This window comes from Bombina bombina, chromosome 6 (genome assembly GCF_027579735.1).
Source record: "Bombina bombina isolate aBomBom1 chromosome 6, aBomBom1.pri, whole genome shotgun sequence".
NCBI classification, from domain to species: domain Eukaryota; kingdom Metazoa; phylum Chordata; class Amphibia; order Anura; family Bombinatoridae; genus Bombina; species Bombina bombina.
This window is the reverse complement of record NC_069504.1, coordinates 654,664,028-654,684,807: the sequence shown is the minus strand read 5'-3', so window position 1 is coordinate 654,684,807 and position 20,780 is coordinate 654,664,028. Positions and strand designations below refer to the sequence as shown.

The following is a 20,780-nucleotide window of genomic DNA, read 5'->3' as shown; positions in this document are numbered from 1 at the left end:
ATAACATTTTTTTACCTTTCGGTGGGTAGCGCTAGTAAGTGCCAGTCCCTACCCTCATCAAATGATCAGCAGGCAGCTGTGCTGGTGGATGGCCCTGGCCCACTGCGATAAGACAAGTAAGCTAGCTGATCAGTAACTTAGTGGTGCCAAAACCAAAAGTGCTTTTGTGCCACACACAGCCTAAGTCTTAACGTTTAATTGACCTGATCTGATGATGTGCAAACATGCATTTTGTTTTGGCACCACTAAGCTTTGCGCACATGACAAGGGCACTCACTGACCTCCCCTAGGGCTGGGTCCATAACCATAAGCAGCATTCTAACCGGACTCTATCCAACTACAGGGAGCAAACATGACCTCTAAACAATGTGTGGCAGTTAGTCAGCAAGACAAATGGGGGCCAATTTACTAAGCAGTCAATGCCTTCATGCTCGCCAAAATCAGGAGTTAAGAAGCAGCGGTTGTAAGATACGATCGGGATGATTGATACCCCCTGCTAGTGGCCGATTGGCCGCAAATCTGCAAGGGGTGGCATTGCACAAGCATTTCACTACAAATGCATGTGCAATGATAAATGCTGACAGCGTATGCTGTCAGCATTTAGCGATGTCGGGCGGACATGATCCACTACAGTGGATTATGTCCGCCCAACATTTAATAAATCGGCTTCATAGTCCCAAGATGAGCTGATCAAGTGTCAGACTTGCTACAGGAGAGGTGGCATATGGATATTTGTAACAGGGCTGGGAAGAGACATAATGGGAATGTTTAAATGTAGTATCTTTTGACATTGTACACCATTTTCTGATGCAGAGATCGTGAAAAACTGTTTCTTTGCTAAAGTAGAAATTCTCTATGCAAAGTTCACCAACAAATATGCAATTATAAAGGAAATTAAAGGACTGCAGTTCTCGGATTCAACAATGAGACTGATAGACATTGGTAAAGATATTAGTAACCAGTTAATAGCAGATTTGTCTTCAGCATTGTGTTTCAGCATTGCAGTGTATGAAAGCACGGACATGAGTGATGTTGCCTAACTGTGTATTTGGGTTAGGTTCTCTAAAGAAGATACATTTAGAGTAGAAATGCTGTGTTTACTGCCACTCCTTGGTCAAACTAGAGAGGACATTCTGAACGCACTGCTTATATTTTGTGAAGGAAAAAACTTATTTGGTCAGGTCTTGTAAGTGTATGTACTGACAGAGCTCCCAACATGCGAGGGAAAGAGAATGAAATTATTGGTCTTATGAGGAATAGAGAATAGATACAAAACTTTGTAACTTTTCATTGCATCATAAACCAAGAGGCACTCATTTCAAAACTCAGAAACAACAATTTGCAAATTATATGCAGTTGGTTGTGGTCGTGGTCTATTTTATTGTTTCAAAAGCACTGAACCATCAACAGTTTTGGCAGTTGCCTGAGGACTATAAGACAGAGTATAGTAATTTGGTGATGAATAAATGAGGTAAGATGGTTATCTTGCGGCAGAGTTCTTGAGTCTACTTCCCAAAATACGTGAATTTCTTGACAGTAAGGGGGAAATGAGCCAGAATTAGAAGACCAATAAGATGTCACCTGAACACACTAAACTTGGTGCTCCAAGGAATAGATAAGATCCCAGGTAACATATTACAGACACAATTACCACACTATATATACCTGGAAAAGGATTTTGTTCATCTCCCAAGATTGCAAACCGTTAAACCAAATGACCCATCACTAAAGCAACACTTTAGCTTCAGTAAATTTGTCAAAGTGTTGGAAGAGCTGAGGGGAGAATTTGACCCCAGGTTTAGAGATGTCATGGAGTATGCTGAAATTTTCAGCTTTATTGACAACTACTTTCATGTGCCGGTGTTCTCACTGACTCACTGCTCTCGAAAATGAAAATGTTGAGTTGCAGGAAAAGGATATACTCAAAGAAGGACTTGGAGCAGGATTGGGCCATTTCTGAAATGTATTTCCAGTTCACAATAATAGCACTTACAGTTGAGAGGGGCAGATCTAGTAGGGCAGAAATTTCACAAACTGACATTGTGTGTGTGTGTTTGGGTGTATGCGTATGTATACAAAAAAATATATATATATATATATATATATATATATATATATATACATATACACAAACAAAAAGGTATCAGCGCACACACATCCATTTTCAAAAGCACAACATATTTTTTGAACTGCTGCAAAATATTTGCCTGCAAATACATCAAGAGACAACTATTCTTTTTAAATAATATTGGGAACTTAGTCACATAATATGGCCATATTTTGCTTAGCCAGTCACCACTTACAAGGTGCCCCAATTCGACTGGTCCTAACACTACAGTCCTTTTGCAACAGAGGGCTGAATCATTCCTGCTTTTACTCTTCATAATAGAATGAGACTCCCTGGCTTTTTATTCACAACTCTTTTACACTGTCATGAGCACACCTGAACTTGGGTGGGGTGCTTAAACAAAAAAAAAAAGCCAAGGAGTCTCATTCTATTATGAAGAGTAAAAGCAGGAATGATTAAGCCCTCTGTTGCAAAAGGACTGTAGTGTTAGGACCAGTCGAATTGGGGCACCTTGTAAGTGGTGACCGGCTAAGCAAAATATGGCCATATTGTGTGACTAAGTTCCCAATATTATTTAAAAAGAATAGTTGTCTCTTGATGTATTTGCAGGATAATTTTTTTGCAGCAGTTCAAAAAATATTTTGTGCTTTTGAAAATAAATGGATGTGCGCTGATACCTTTTTGTTTGTGTAATTACTGGTTGATATTGGCAGCACTCCCAGATGTGGATTTAAACTTTTTGAAAGGTGTGCTAAAAAAACAAATTTTGTATTTGTATTTAACATAACCAGGGAGACTGACCATCTCCACTTGGTCTAAGCACCCCACCCAAGTTCAGGTGTGCTCAGGACAGTGTACTAGACCATAGGGTTTAAATGTATGGTTAAAGTACCACTAATAAGGAGAACCGCTGGTCCTGAGCCAATCAGCAGTGTCAGTGTCATTACCCAGCTTTGCTACTCAGAGCATGTCATTTGTGCACTGCAATGCTTCTTTTAATGTGCAAACTTTGTAGGCTGCATCTTGCATTTCAGTGAGAATACTGAATTATACAATGTAACCAAGAATTGCTTTAAATGTTGCAAATAAGCCCTATACTTTATTTTCAGTTTGTTTTAACATCCTCATTATTTGTAAAGGTAGCTGTACTGTTTACTTCACTTTTTATGTAATACTCCTTTTCTTTGTAGTCTATGAAAAAAATTGTTTTTATGTACTGATGAATGTACTATAAATTAAATTATTCTTCATTGCCTCTCCCCTGGTGAGTTCCTTGTGTCAGTTTATTTAATGGGTTTGGTTGTAAATTGTCTCATTAAATGGATATTAAACAGTTTGAGATGGTAATATAAATTGATAAATCATATATATATATATATATATATATATATATATATATATATATATATATATATAATTTATATATATTTGACTTTTTGTTTTAATTCAAATCCTGGCTTGTTGCTGTTTTGATTGCTTAATATATATATATTAGAAACAAATACACGGTTAGCGCTGCCTAGCATAGAGAAATAGATCATACATAAATAAAAGCAAACAGTCAATATATCAATTATAATAAAACAAAGTAATAATGTTGTTAAAACAATCACAATAATGTCCATAAACACATAGGTAAAGGAGCCAGATTATGTGTAATGAAGTAAAATCCAGATAATCCCAAAATCTTCAGATAAGGTCCCCTCAAGGGTGTACACTTACTTGAGAAAACCTCAATCCATATGAGGTAAGTAATGACGTAATCACCATCAAATCCAACTGTCTTGACAGGCCACTGGTTTTTGATGCAGGTCCTTTTTTACTCTTGAAGTCCCCAAAGGTAGAAACTTTCAAACTCCCTTTCCTTGGAGAGTGGTGAAACTTCACAAAGGCTCATAAAAGGTAGAGAAAAAGGGGACACTGATAGTGTATTAACCTTTTATTAGATAGATAAAACACTAATAATGAGAACCTACTCACAAAGAAAACCTCAATTTATGAGGTAAATGTACAGCAAAAACGACAAATTCTTACGCGTTTCAAAGGCCTAAGAGACATTCGTCTGCCTTCTTCATCAGAGCCGTACCTCTTGTTTTATATATATATATATATATATATATATATATATATATATATATATATATATATATATAAAACTCTACACTATACTTTCATTCCTGTTAAAAATGGAAGTGCAGAACACTGATTCCACACAGCCATTGGCTGCACACTTTAGTAACCTATTTATAACTGTCTCTAATTGGCCACTACAGTGAAGGTAACCTAAGTTACAACATGCAGCTCCCATTGTTTTATAGAAACTAAAAATTTACACTTAGTTTGTGAGACTTTAAAAAAATACATCTACATGTTATTCTCATACTAATCTTTTCTTTGAATGCATCATTCTTTTTAGCATTTATTTAGTGTTTAATGTCCCTTTAAGGACCAGGGCTATTTTTAGATAAAGCATACAATAAAAAATACAAAAAACGTTACCATATACTTTCATTATCGAAAGGTGCACATTCTTTTTTATATGCACACTTTCAGAGGCTCCAGTCTCTAATGAGCATGTGCAAAAGTGCTCAGTATTTAGGAATATGTATTTTGTAAATGGCTGTCTGTCACATGATACAGGGGAGAGAAAATTGGATTAACTTTGAAATCTGCCAGAAAGTATTCTACTGCTCATTTCAGATGATTCAAAGTAAGTGCTATTGCAATATCTTTATATTTTGTATTTGTAAATTATTCTACTATGTTTAGTTTTCCTTTAAGAACTTCAGTGAGGAAGAAAATCATCTTATGTGCTTCTTTCCTTATGTGCAGAAATAATTCTGTCAATCTCCTCATGGCCCTATTTGCTTTTTGATAACAAGTACTTCATGTATGCATGATGGAGATATACACAGTAGGAAGCGCCTAAACTGAGAGTTATAGTGATCACATGCAACATTAGGCACCAGGGAGGTTCTGAAGAGGTGGAATGAGACCATTTGACTACCACTGCTGATTGGGTCAGTGCCAGTTTCAACTTAGGGCTAGCAGTCCTCCGTGTTCCGGAGCAATACTTTAACTATGTGTTTAACTCTTTTGCGTGAGTTATATGGGGTCTTTAGTTCTAAAATGACACGCTCTAACAAAGTACCATAATGGCCTTTTAAGAACAGGTACGGCAGTTCTCAATGGCTCCTGAGTAGTATTGCAGGCTCACTAGTGATTAGATTACATGCGCTAACAAATTAGAGAATACTATTTTTTCACTATAATGGCCCTTCAAGGAAGACCAAGCAATTAACTTAGGGTGCACCTGCACTGGGTGCAAGCCTTGTCTTTTTTTAATTGTTATTTAGATCTGCAAACACTTTACCTTCCTGCTTAAACATGCCAGGAACTTATGTGCCACTGGCAGTGCAAATGATGGCAGAAAGCTGAGGGGGACATCGAGATGGAAAGCTCTTTTCTAATGAGCTAAATACCCTCAAGTTTAAGAACATCTCTAACTCAGGGCTTGGAACCTGTTGTGCATGTACAAGTCAATAATAAAATAATATGCTGGTAGAAGATTGCCTGAGATGTGCATCAGGCTATTCTATAACTTAGCACTCCAGAAGGAAATATGATGGTCCTTTTGGTTCTTATCTGTGTCTGGCACAGTGCTAAGCTTTGACTGTACCACTGTACACAGCCTGAGAGAGAGAGACAGGTTGAGTGCTGCCATTTACAGAGGCAGTGTATTAGACTAGTGACATGTAAAGTAGAATTTGATGGCAGATACAGTTATCTTTAATTCCCTTACAGCCTTTGTCCTTATTAGTCTCTGAAAAGTGGACATCAATTCAAAGGATTTTAGACTTTGTTTTTTATAACCTAATCTTAAACTATTTCTTTTATTAACAGTTGCCAACACTCATTGATATATTAAATATTGCTGCAGAAGAATAAACATTTAATTGCAATCTCAGTCTCTAAGATATTATAGTATTGTAATGTTCCATCTGTTTTTAATAATTCCTATGATTACTTCTAGAAAAATGCCAATAAATGGGCACATTTTTATGGCATATACATGATTATCCCACATGATTAATCATAGATTAGTTTAAAATCAGTAATAATTGTGTTGTGTTTAGTGACTCTGAGGAACATATTGCTACTGGAAATGCTGAGAAACGTTCTCTGTGTGGCATTTTGCATTTCCTGTCTTCCTCATTATATGATCTGGTTACCATAATCTGTTGGTGGATTGTGCTCTTCCAGTAGCGCTAACCATTTGATCACTAGATTGTTGTGCAATTTCCCTATTTCCTCGCAAATGCTATCGATACAATGGCTCTAAATTGAAAACAAATGTGAAAATTTGCAGCACATGTAGATAAAAGTATGAAATGTGTATTAGAAAGACTGGAGCTGGCACAAAGGGCTTCACAAAAAGTGCCTCATCCTGTATACACTAATATATCACACTAACAAACTGCATTCTCAAGTAAACCTTATATAGAATATAAATGCAAAGATCATTATTTTCAGGGCAATCAAAGCAGGGAAATGCAATAAAAAAGCAAGTTAAGATGGCAATAATGCATTACTTATCTCCTGAAAACTCTGTGCATAAGAACAATTTGTGTGTTTTTTTACATAGGTCAGTGACAGATCTGCCACCTGAAGTAAACTTTGACATCAGCTTGCTGGAAGAGACAGATAACTTGGATGCAGAAGAACTGCAGTTAAATGATTTAACAATAGAGAGCGTGCAGCACACGTAAGTATTTGTGGGATATGCAAGAGGTATGCGCAGTGTATAACAAGTATCTGTGTAATTATTGACCCATTAGGTACAAAACAGGAGGGTTGTATGTATCAGCATAAAGGTTTTGGCAACTGGTATATCAGTATGGGCACTATAGATATGGCATATGTATAGATGTTGGCAGGCAATAGACAGTGGGTATTCATAACTAGGCATAGAGTAATGTGTGTAGCTTAGAAACATTCAGTCTGAGACTGTGAGCATTTTCCAGAAAAAGAGCAACACTAGAACAAGGGATGATGATCTCAAGCTGAAGGGTAGTAGGTAGGTTCAGGTGTAACTTACAGAAACACTTCTTTACAGAAAGGGTGGTAAATTCATGGAGGAAAGTTCCATTAGAAGTGGTAATGACCAACACTGTGGGGGCTACAAGAATGGCTGGGATTAGCATAAGGTTATACTACAAACTATTTTAAGTTACACTTTACAATACTTTACAGGAAATATTCGCAGACTTGCTGGACCTATGGTTATTTTCTGCTTTCTAGAATCTGTGTTTCTGTGTGTTTATATGGACAGCATATTGATGGCGTGTGCTTAAGTAGTCTGGTAATGTGCTGTGTGTGTATATAGGTAGATACTATGACAAAGACAGCATTATATGTATTTGTTATAGGCAAAAGCAATCAATAAAATACTCCAGTGATATGATTAAATGTAGTGCAGATGTAGTAGCCTTCAGTTACTACTATTATTAAGAGACTTACACATAGCACACTGTCAGTAAATAATAGTGCAGCAAGTTTATATCGGTTACTAAAAATTAGCTGCTATAAAATATATTACTAGATTTCTTCATAGCTGCTCTATGTTAACAACTTGCATGGTATGTAGGCTTATGTCTGTTTTGTTCTGTTTCCATATGCTGCATTAAACAATATGAAGTGTAAACATTATCACCAAAATCTAGTTAAAGTGTAAAAAAAATATTCAAGTGAAATACAAAGGTACCTCTATCTTCTTTCCTGTGTAGAGTCAGCAAACAGACTTTGCTAAAGTTAAAGGGACAGTCAGCTCAAAAAAATGAATTGTTTAAAAAGATAGATAATCCCTTTATTACCAAAGCCAAACATGGTTGTATTAATATACTTTTAACCTCTGTGATTACCTTGTATCTAAGCATCTTCTGACAGCCCCCTGATCACATGACTTTTTATTTATTTACTTGCATTTTTTCTGTCTTGTGCAGAACCCACGGGCGTGAACACAATGTTATCTATATGGCCCACATGAACTAGAAGTCTCCTGTTGTAAAAAGCTAATAAAAAGCATGTGATTAAGAGGCTGTCTATAGTGGCTTAGAAACAGACAGAAATGTAGAGGTTTAAATATTATAAAGCATATTAATATAACAATGTTGGTTGTGCAAAGCTGGGGAATCGGTAGTAAAGGCATTATCTATCTTTTTAAACAATAGCCATGTTAGTGTTGACTGTCCCTTTAAGGGTACATTGTACTGAGTCTGGTTTAAAACAATTACGGCTAGATTACGAGTTTTGCGTTATGAGTATAACGCTGATTTTTCACTACCGCTGCTATTACTAGTCTTGTAGGTACAGCTGTACAGGACCGTCTTTAACACAGGGCAAAAGGGGCAGCTGCCCAGGGCCCAGACTGCTGATGTGACATGGGGAACACACACATTCAGTACTAATAATGTCACAGTCAAAAGTACTCTGCTTATATTTTTTTTAAAAAAAAAACTGCCAGACCGTGCCGGTGTCATGTGACATGCCAAGCTATTGCCATGTGCTGTTTTAGATGTGCACTGTGCAGCACTGAATGCAAAGCCCTAACTCGGCATCCAGCCATTCCCACTGCATCAGAAAATGTCCTACTGGGGTTACCACTGTTACCAGGTAACTGCTCTGGTTGTGGGGATTGTTTCTGGGTAGGGCTGACTGTAGGCGCATGCAGCAGAAAGCTGGAGCGGCAGACACATGAGGATTTTGAGCATCTGTGCAGCTGCATACACTGCTCTCTTCAGTCTTGAGGCTGTGTGACTCATCTCACACTGTATCCATGCAGCCTTGGGCAGACAGCATCCAGTCTGCTGGTCCCCTTAGCCCTGCTCTTTCTGCTGTGGCCCTAAGATCAACTAACTGAAGTTTTTTAGTGGAACAGTGCTTTGTAGAAAGGTGTAAGTAGGAAGAATAAGTGAGTGCACACACGCCCCTCCCCATGCAGCATTGTCTAGTGCAGGGTGAGAGGGAACTTGTTCCTAGCAAAGAAGTGACATGTGCTGCTGTGGCTGATGTATAGTGTCATGCTGATACTTCACACATTAATGTAAGGTTTATTTTTATAGTTTTTGTTTTCTCTCTGTCTCAGATTTTACAGCTTCTCATAGTAGTTCTGCTGTTTCAGTCAGTAAATGTATACTGCACTTCGATGCTTCCTCCTCAGTCTTTACCTTGCTTTGCTCCTGTTGGCTGCCCTAAATCTCTTTAACCAGCTAAACTCACACCAGAATCACATTCAAAAGAATATTAAATGAATCCACAGTGGAGGAATTTATATATTTATTTACTTATTAATACTGCTTAGGTCCAGTATCAGATATTGCAATTTATTTCATTTTTTTTAAATGATTAGCCCAGCAGTGAATCATCACTGCTGGGCTAATCATTTAAAAAAAATGAAACAAATTGAAAACAATTATAAAATAAATTGATTTAGTTGTTTTTTGGGATGTTGGGGTGGAGAGCGAAATTGCCTTGGGGTGGGGGGTGGGGGGGCCCAAGAATTTTTTTGCCCAGGGTCCAGTCAATATTAAAGACGGCCCTGCAGCTGTACCGCACACTTTTTTGGCTGTCACACAACGTAACTACCGCACCTTTCAAAACGTCCTTTTTTAATGGGACTTCCATAGCGCCAGTATTATGAGTTTGCCTGCCCGGCCAAAAAGTGAGCAGGACAGCCCATAACTACAAGATCTGTACCGCCACCTGAAAGTCAGTAGATATGAGTTTTAGGTTACAAAGCTGTAACATAAAACTCATAACTAAAGTGCTACAAAGTACACTAACACCCATAAACTACCTATTAACCCCTAAACTGAGGCCCTCCTGCATTGCAAACACTAAAATAAAATTATTAACCCCTAATCTGCCACTCCGGACATCGCCGCCACTATAATAAACATATTATCCTCTAAACCGCCGTACTCCCGCATCGCAAACACTAGTTAAATATTATTAGCCCCTTATCTGCTGCCCCAATGTCGTTGCCACCTACATACACTTATTAACCCCTAAACCTAACCCTAAGTCTAACCCTAACCCTAACGTAACCCTAACCCACTAACTTTAACCTAATTAAAATAATTCCAAATAAAAATTACAATTAATACCTAAATTATTCATATTTAAAACTAAAAAAATACTTACCTGTAAAATAAAACCTAAGCTAGCTACAATATAACTAATAGTTATATTGTATCTAGCTTAGGTTTTATTTTTATTTCACAGGTAAGTTTGTATTTATTTTAACTAGGTAGACTAGTTAGTAAATAGTTATTAACTATTTACTAACTACCTAGCTAAAATAAATACAAAGTTACCTGTAAAATAAAACCTAACCTGTCTTACACTAAAACCTACCATTACACTAAAATTAAATAAATTAAATTACAAAAATACATTTATCTAAATTACAAAAAAATAATAAACACTAAATTACACAAAATAAAAAAATATCAAATATTTAAACTAATTACACCTAATCTAATAGCCCTATCAAAATAACCCCCCCCCCCCCAAAAAAAAAAACCTAACCTACACTAAACTGCCAATGGCCATTAAAAGGGCCTTTAGCGGGGCATTGCCCCAAAGAAATCAGCTCTTTTACCTGTAAAAAAAAAAATACAAACAACCCCCAACAGTAAAACCCACCACCCACACAACCAACCCCCCCAAATAAAAACCTACCTAAAAAACCTAAGCTCTCCATTGCCCTGTAAAGGGCATTTGGATGGGCATTGTCCTTAAAAGGGCATTTAGTTTTTTTACGGTGCCCAAAGTCCCTAATTTAAAAATAAAACCCACCCAATAAACCCTTAAAAAAAAACTAACACTAACCCCCGAAGATCCACTTACAGTTTTTGAAGACCGGACATCCATCCTCAATGAAGCCAGGAGAAGTCTTCATCCAAGCTCCATCTTCAAGACATCCGGCGCGGAGCATCCACTTCTTTCGATGGCTATTGAAGAAAGAATTTTCCTTTGAGGATGGATGTCAATTGTCCAGTCTTCAAAAACTGTAAGTGGATCTTCTGGGGTTAGTGTTAGTTTTTTAAGGGTTTATTGGGTGGGTTTTATTTTTAGATAAGGGACTTTGGGCACTGTAAAAGAGCTAAATGCCCTTTTTAAGGGTAATGCCCATCCAACTGCCCTTTTCAGGGCAATAGGGAGCTTAGGTTTTTTAGGTAGGTTTTTATTTGGGGGGGTTGGTTGTGTGAGTGGTGGGTTTTACTGTTAGGGGGTTGTTAGTATTATTTTTTTACAGGTAAAAGAGCTGACTTCTTTGGGGCAATGCCCCGTAAAAGGCCCTTTTAAGGGCCATTGGCAGTTTAGTGTAGGCTAGGGTTTTTTTTTAATTTTGGGGGGGCTTTTTTATTTTGATAGGGCTATTAGATTAGGTTAATTAGTTTAAATATTTGATAATTTCTTTTTTATTTTGTGTAATTTAGATAAATATATTTTTGTAATTTAATTTATTTAATTTTAGTGTAATGGTAGGTTTTAGTGTAAGACGGGTTAGGTTTTATTTTACAGGTAAGTTTGTATTTATTTTAGCTAGGTAGTTAGTAAATAGTTAATAACTATTTACTAACTAGTCTACCTAGTTAAAATAAATACAAACTTACCTGTAAAATAAAAATAAACCCTAAGCTAGCTACAATGTAACTATTAGTTATATTGTAGCTAGCTTAGGGTTTATTTTACAGGTAAGTATTTAGTCTTAAATAGGAATTATTTAGGTAATAATAGTAATTTTTATTTAGATTTAAATTAGGGGTTAATAAGTGTAGGTAGGTGGCGGCGACATTCGGGACGGCAGATTAGGGGTTAATAAGTGTAGGTGGGTGGCGTCGACATTGGGGGAGGCAGATTAGGGGTGAATAAGTGTAGGTAGGTGTCGGCTCTGTCGGGGCAGCAGGTTTAGGGGTTAATAAGTGTAATGTAGGTGTCAGCGATGTCGGGGGCAGCAGATTAGGGGTGTTTAGACTCAGGGTTTATGTTAGGGTGTTAGGTTTAAACATAAATTTTATTTCCCCATAGGAATCAATGGGGCTGCATTACGGAGCTTTACGCTCCGTTATTGCAGGTGTTAGGCTTTTTTTTAGCCGGCTCTCCCCATCGATGTCTATGGGGAAATCGTGCACGAGCACGTCAAACCAGCTCAAAGCAGCGCTGGTATTTGTGTGCGGTATGGAGCTCAACGCTGCCATATTGCCTGCTAACGCCGGGTTTTGGAAATAATAGCAGCGCTATTAAAGCTGAGCGGTGGAAATAACTTGCAAGTTATTACTAAGCCACTCATAATGCAAAACTCGTAATCTGGCCGTTAGTTTGTTTTATACTTTTTTATCATAAAATAATTTTCTCCTGAAAAATATAAATATCAAGTTACTTGTTAAAGTCTATTTATAACAGAGGAAATATTACTAATTATTTCAAAAAGAGTATCTCGTTGAGTGGGCATAGACAGGATTTATCTACACATTTAGTTCAAGATTTTAGGGATGTGGTTAAATGAAACCAAATGTTTTTTTCTTTCATGATTCATAGAGCATGCAGTTTTAAATAGCTTTCTGATTTACTTCTATTATCAAATTTTCTTCATTCTCTTGGTGTATTTTATTGAAAAGCAGGGACTTGTCTTGACCAATATATAGCGGCAGTTTTGTAAGAATGTTATCCATTTTCAAGATCTCTAAATGGCAGAAACTATTTTCTACCATGTAGTGCTCCAGACACCGACCTAGGTACTTCTTCAACAAAGAATACCAGGGGAACAAAGTCAATTTGATAATAGAAAAAAAAAATGGAAACTTTTTTTAAAAATTGTATCCTGTGTCTGAATCAGAAAATATGTTTTGGGTTTCATGTCAAATGTAGTAAACAGGAGACAGCCTGTGTGCCAGTAAGTTTAACATTTGTTTGAAAGTTAAAGAAAACCTTGTTCAAAGCATGATACGTTTACAGTAGTTTATTTCCAATCCATTAGAAATACTAGAAAATATATTTCTTTCATCATTCTCAAACAATATCTTTTAATGTACCAGCCCCATACTAGAGTAAGCCACGTGCATTTGCTTTCAGAGACAAATGAGCATTCATGAGGCCTGCTGCCATATGTGTTATGTGCAGAGGTTGCCAATGTTGCAAAATGCTGCAAAATGCTTCAAATGAAATTAATAATGCACTATTGTGTATTTAAACAACTTTTCAATTTTCTTGTATTATCAAATGTGCTTCATTCTCTTGGTATCCTTTTGATGAAGAAGCAGCAATGCACTACTGGTAGCTAAATAACATACTGGGTGAGCCAATAACATGAAGCATATATGTGCAGCCACCAATCAGCAGCTCCTTAGCCTACCTATGTATCCTTTTCAACAAAGGATACCAAGAGAATGAAGCAAATGAGATAATAGAAGTAAAATTGAAAGTTCTTTAAAATGACATACTCTGCCTGAATCATGAAAGAAAAAAAAATGGGGTTTATGTCCCTTTAATAGGTGCCAAATTCACAAGATTTATTTCAGATTCACAGGCATAAAAACAATGTTCTGTTGCTGTATTAAAAGCTCAATTACAACCACAATTTGCTCAATGCGTTTCAATGATACATTTGTCTTTCTCAAGAGCAAACAAACTCGGTTCACAGAAGAGCCGGGTTTTTCTGCATTATGGCTAATAAACATTTCAGTGCAGTGGAGGAACCTGTTCTTAAAGGTCATTATAATGTTAAAGGGACACTGAACCCAAATTTATTCTTTTGTGATTCAGTTAGAGCATGACATTTTAAGCAACTTTCTAATTTACTCCTATTATCAAATTTTCTTTATTCTCTTGGTATCTTTATTTTAAATGCAAGAATGTAAGTTTAGATGCCAGCCCATTTTTGGTGAACAACCTGGGTTGTCCTTGCTGATTGGTGGATAAATTCATCCACCAATAAAAAAAAGTGCTGTCCAGAGTACTGAACCAAGAAAAAAAGCTTAGATGCCTTCTTTTTCAAATGAAGATAGCAAGAGAACGAAGAAAAAATGATAATAGGAGTAAATTAGAAAGTTGCTTAAAATTGCATGATCTAACGTAATCATTAAAGAAAAAAATTGGGTTCAGTGTCCCTTTAAAAGGACATGTTCTACTTCATTAGAGTATGTCACTTTAGCACTAGTGACCCTGCATGTCTATGTGTTTAATCTGCATAAAGGGGCTACACACACAGTTAAAATAATGCCCAGGAGCTACAGTGAACTGCTGGTCCTGAGATAAAATATAAAGTGACCCAATCAGCAGCAACAGTTTCACGACAAACCTGTGCAACTGCCATCACCTACCTACCTTTTGCTTCTTGAAGTAGTTTGACGTATTTTTTATTAATTTTATGTAAGGACAAAGATCTATCTACAGACCTCAGACATTTTGAATAATTATTCTATAACTGAGACTTTGTTTTGTCTAATCATGTATTTGCTTTACAATTGCATTGGGTTACAAACAAGGTTAATTCTGAGGAATTTGTTTTACCTTCATTAGGCCAAACGTGAAATCCATAAAGACTCTATTGAATCCCTGTATCCTTCATTGTGAAACTCACATGATGTGCTGAAAATTCAACAGTTAGGAGATAGATGCTGCTCCATTGATTTTAATGGAGAGTGACTTACAACTTGCAGCAAGAGGCACCAGTTGTGATGTTGCTGCAGATTTTTTACTCAGGATATAAGTTTTACAATCAGGTTTTTTTATTCTAGGCCAGTGGCCACATACAAAATGGGTGAACTTGGCATTTAAAAAAACTACAGATATGGGGAGCATGTAGTAGATTACCAAATCGCAAAAATGATTAGGTAATCAGCTCACCCCTGGAGCTAATATTAGGAAATTATGAAAGACAATAGAAAATGTGAGGGTAGTCCTGGTATGTATATAATCAAACTGAAAACATTTATATACTGTAGCTGTTAGCAGATATATATTTTTACAAAAAAAAATTTTTTAAAAAAAAATACAGCTAAGTGCTTCTATTATTAACTGATAAAGGTCAATCCTTTTTTGTGGTTCAGTTTTTACAACTTTACATATTCTTGGCATTTCTTTTCAGACCATATTTGAATTTACACAAACCAACAAAAATGATGTGCAGCAGCAAATATTCATACAAAGTGTTAAAATAAATCTAAACCTTCTTTTATTTAGTGCAGACTGAAGTGCATTTCATTCCAACATTGTCAGTTATACTTGTAGCCATTTCTTTCTTTTCTTTTTTTTTTTTTCACCAAAAATTATGAAGTTAAAACTTTTTTCAATTTAAAGGGACAGGAAAGTCAAAACTAAACTTTCATAAATCAGAAAGAGGATGCGATTTTAGGAGACTCAATGTCATTATAAAATGTTTAATAATGTTCTATTTGTATTCTTTGTTTAAAAGCATATGTACATATTTCTTATATAAGATACGACGAGTCCACGGATTCACCCTTTACTTGTGGGATATTATCCTCCTGCTAACAGTAAGTGGCAAAGAGCACCACAGCAGAGCTGTCTATATAGCTCCTCCCTTGACTCCACCCCCAGTCATTCTCTTTGCCTACTCTAAGTAATAGGAAGGGTAAAGTGAAAGAGGTGATAAAATGTTAGTTTTTATTTTCTTCAAGCAAGAATGCAGACCTGTTGGAAATGTCATCTCTGCCACCGTGGAAACTGCCACTGAGACAGGACCTTCTCATTCCGGGTCCGTTCCAAGATCCAAATCTAGTATCTCTGCTGCTGACTGCCTGGAGATTGAACGCTTGATTTCTTCTGTTAAGTGTGATCAGTCCACGGGTCATCATTACTTCTGGGATATTACTCCTCCCCAACAGGAAGTGCAAGAGGATTCACCCAGCAGAGCTGCATATAGCTCCTCCCCTCTACGTCACTCCCAGTCATTCTCTTGCACCCAACGACTAGATAGGATGTGTGAGAGGACTATGGTGATTATACTTAGTTTTATATCTTCAATCAAAAGTTTGTTATTTTAAAATAGCACCGGAGTGTGTTATTACCTCTCTGGAAGAGTTTGAAGAAGAATCTACCAGAGTTTTGCTATGATTTTAGCCGGAGTAGTTAAGATCATATTGCTGTTCTCGGCCATCTGAGGAGTGAGGTAAACTTCAGATCAGGGGACAGCGGGCAGATGAATCTGCATAGAGGTATGTAGCAGTTTTTATTTTCTGACAATGGAATTGATGAGAAAATCCTGCCATACCGATATAATGTCATGTATGTATACTTTACACTTCAGTATTCTGGGGAATGGTACTTCACTAGAATTACACTGTAAGAAATACATAAAGCTGTTTAATAACTAGAGATTATGTTTAACGTTTTTGCTGGAATGTAAAATCGTTTTCATTTGCTGAGGTACTGTGTGAATAAATGTTTGGGCACTATTTTTCCACTTGGCAGTTGCTTAATCTGTTTTTCTGACAGTTTCTGTTCTCCCTCACTGCTGTGTGTGAGGGGGAGGGGCCGTTTTTTGGCGCTTTTACAATGCATCAAATATTTCAGTCAGCAACTCATTGTATTCCCTGCATGATCCGGTTCATCTCTACAGAGCTCAGGGGTCTTCAAAACTTATTTTGAGGGAGGTAATTTCTCTCAGCAGAGCTGTGAGAATTATAGTTTGACTGAGATAAAAAAAACGTTTATTCTGTAATTTGTTTCCTGCTTTCAGAATTTGTTATCTTTGCTAATGGGATTAAACCTTTGCTAAAGTTGTGTTGTTTACAAGGATTGAGGCTATAACTGTTTCAATTTATTAATTTTCAACTGTCATAGATCTTCTGTGCTTCTTAAAGGCACAGTACGTTTTAATATTATTCTAATTGAATTGTATTTCCAAGTTGCAAGTTTATTTGCTAGTGTGTTAAACATGTCTGATTCAGAGGATGATATCTGTGTCATTTGTTGCAATGCCAAAGTGGAGCCCAATAGAAATTTATGTACTAACTGTATTGATGCTACTTTAAATAAAAGTCAATCTGTACAAATTGAACAAATTTCACCAAACAACGAGGGGAGAGTTATGCCGACTAACTCGCCTCACGTGTCAGTACCTACATCTCCCGCTCAGAGGGAGGTGCGTGATATTGTAGCGCCGAGTACATCTGGGCGGCCATTACAAATCACATTACAGGATATGGCTACTGTTATGACTGAGGTTTTGGCTAAATTACCAGAACTAAGAGGTAAGCGTGATCACTCTGGGGTGAGAACAGAGTGCGCTGATAATATTAGGGCCATGTCAGACACTGCGTCACAGGTGGCAGAACATGAGGACGGAGAACTTCATTCTGTGGGTGACTTGTTCTGATCCAAACAGACTGGATTCAGATATTTCAAATTTTAAATTTAAACTGGAAAACCTCCGTGTATTACTAGGGGAGGTGTTAGCGGCTCTGAATGATTGTAACACAGTTGCAATACCAGAGAAAATGTGTAGGTTGGATAAATGTTTTGCGGTACTGAGGTTTTTCCTATACCTAAGAGACTTACTGAAATTGTTACTAAGGAGTGGGATAGACCCGGTGTGCCGTTCTCACCCCCTCCGATATTTAGAAAAATGTTTCCAATAGACGCCACCACAAGGGACTTATGGCAAACGGTCCCTAAGGTGGAGGGAGCAGTTTCTACCTTAGCTAAGCGTACCACTATCCCGGTGGAGGATAGCTGTGCTTTTTCAGATCCAATGGATAAAAAGTTAGAGGGTTACCTTAAGAAAATGTTTGTTCAACAAGGTTTTATATTGCAACCCCTTGCATGCATTGCGCCGATCACGGCTGCAGCGGCATTCTGGATTGAGTCTCTGGAAGAGAACATTGGTTCAGCTACTCTGGACGACATTACGGACAGGCTTAGAGTCCTTAAACTAGCTAATTCATTCATTTCGGAGGCCGTAGTACATCTTACTAAACTTACGGCGAAGAATTCAGGATTCGCCATTCAGGCACGCAGGGCGCTGTGGCTAAAATCCTGGTCAGCTGATGTTACTTCTAAGTCTAAATTGCTTAATATACCTTTCAAAGGGCAGACCTTATTCGGGCCCGGGTTGAAAGAGATTATCGCTGACATTACAGGAGGTAAAGGCCATGCCCTGCCTCAGGACAAAGCCAAAGCCAAGACTAGACAGTCTAATTTTCGTTCCTTTCGTAATTTCAAAGCAGGAGCAGCATCAACTTCCTCTGCACCAAAACAGGAAGGAGCTGTTGCTCGCTACAGACAAGGCTGGAAACCTAACCAGTCCTGGAACAAGGGCAAGCAGACTAGGAAACCTGCTGCTGCCCCTAAAACAGCATGAATTGAGGGCCCCCGATCCGGGATCGGATCTAGTGGGGGGCAGACTTTCTCTCTTCGCCCAGGCTTGGGCAAGAGATGTTCAGGATCCCTGGGCGCTAGAGATAATATCTCAGGGATACCTTCTGGACTTCAAATACTCTCCTCCAAGAGAGAGATTTCATCTGTCAAGATTGTCAACAATCCAGACAAAGAAAGAGGCATTTCTACGCTGCGTACAAGAGCTCCTGTTAATGGGAGTAATCCATCCAGTTCCACGATCGGAACAGGGACAGGGGTTTTACTCAAATCTGTTTGTGGTTCCCAAAAAAGAGGGAACTTTCAGACCAATCCTGGACTTAAAGATCCTAAACAAATTCCTAAGAGTTCCATCGTTCAAGATGGAGACTATTCGGACAATTTTACCTATGATCCAAGAGGGTCAATACATGACCACTGTAGATTTAAAAGATGCTTACCTTCACATACCGATTCACAAAGATCATTATCGGTACCTAAGGTTTGCCTTCCTAGACAGGCATTACCAGTTTGTGGCTCTTCCATTCGGATTGGCTACAGCTCCAAGAATCTTCACAAAGGTTCTGGGTGCTCTTCTGGCGGTACTAAGACCGCGGGGAATCTCAGTAGCTCCATACCTAGACGACATTCTGATACAAGCTTCAAGCTTTCAAACTGCCAAGTCTCATACAGAGTTAGTGCTGGCATTTCTAAGGTCACATGGATGGAAGGTGAACGAAAAGAAAAGTTCACTCGTTCCACTCACAAGAGTTCCCTTCCTGGGGACTCTTATAGATTCTGTAGAAATGAAGATTTACCTGACAGAGGACAGGCTAACAAGACTTCAAAGTGCTTGCCGCACCCTTCATTCCATTCAACACCCGTCAGTGGCTCAATGCATGGAGGTAATCGGCTTAATGGTAGCGACAATGGACATAGTACCCTTTGCACGCTTACACCTCAGACCACTGCAACTGTGCATGCTAAGTCAGTGGAATGGGGATTACTCAGACTTATCCCCTTCTCTGAATCTGGATCAAGAGACCAGAAATTCTCTTCTATGGTGGCTTTCTCGGCCACATCTGTCCAGGGGGATGCCATTCAGCAGACCAGACTGGACAATTGTAACAACAGACGCCAGCCTTCTAGGTTGGGGTGCCGTCTGGAATTCTCTGAAGGCTCAGGGACAATGGAGTCAGGAGGAGAGTCTCCTGCCAATAAACATTCTGGAATTGAGAGCAGTTCTCAATGCCCTCCTGGCTTGGCCCCAGTTGACAACTCGGGGGTTCATCAGGTTTCAGTCGGACAACATCACGACTGTAGCTTACATCAACCATCAGGGAGGGACAAGAAGCTCCCTAGCTATGATGGAAGTATCAAAGATAATTTGCTGGGCAGAGTCTCACTCTTGCCACCTGTCAGCAATCCACATCCCGGGAGTGGAGAACTGGGAGGCGGATTTCTTAAGTCGTCAGACTTTTCATCCGGGGGAGTGGGAACTTCATCCGGAGGTCTTTGCCCAAATACTTCGACGTTGGGGCAAACCAGAGATAGATCTCATGGCGTCTCGACAGAACGCCAAGCTTCCTTGTTACGGGTCCAGATCCAGGGATCCAGGAGCAGTCCTGATAGATGCTCTGACAGCACCTTGGGACTTCAGGATGGCTTACGTGTTTCCACCCTTCCCGTTGCTTCCTCGATTGATTGCCAGAATCAAACAAGAGAGAGCATCAGTGATTCTAATAGCACCTGCGTGGCCACGCAGGACTTGGTATGCAGACCTGGTGGACATGTCATCCTGTCCACCTTGGTCTCTACCTCTGAAACAGGACCTTCTGATACAGGGTCCCTTCAAACATCAAAATCTAACTTCTCTGAAGCTGACTGCTTGGAAATTGAACGCTTGATTTTATCAAGACGTGGATTTTCTGAGTCAGTTATTGATACCTTAATACAGGCTAGGAAACCTGTTACCAGAAAGATTTACCATAAGATATGGCGTAAATACCTATATTGGTGTGAATCCAAAGGTTACTCTTGGAGTAAGGTTAGGATTCCTAGGATATTGTCTTTTCTACAAGAAGGTTTAGAAAAGGGTTTATCTGCTAGTTCATTAAAGGGACAGATCTCAGCTCTGTCCATTCTGTTACACAAACGTCTGTCAGAAGTTCCTGACGTCCAGGCTTTTTGTCAGGCTTTGGCCAGAATTAAGCCTGTGTTTAAAACTGTTGCTCCACCATGGAGTTTAAACCTTGTTCTTAATGTTTTACAGGGCGTTCCGTTTGAACCCCTTCATTCCATTGATATAAAGTTGTTATCTTGGAAAGTT

The 20,780-nt window shown here is 38.3% G+C and overlaps 1 protein-coding gene across 1 annotated transcript in view; it reads left to right on the top strand.

The window, feature by feature from the left end:
- FES (FES proto-oncogene, tyrosine kinase) overlaps positions 1-20,780 on the top strand; it is a 433,101-nt gene that overhangs the window by 178,441 nt on the left and 233,880 nt on the right. Inside the window, exon 7 of the mRNA XM_053717717.1 lies at positions 6,714-6,833. Within this exon, the coding sequence (XP_053573692.1) occupies positions 6,714-6,833 (120 nt within the window). The remainder of the gene's footprint in view (positions 1-6,713; positions 6,834-20,780) is intronic.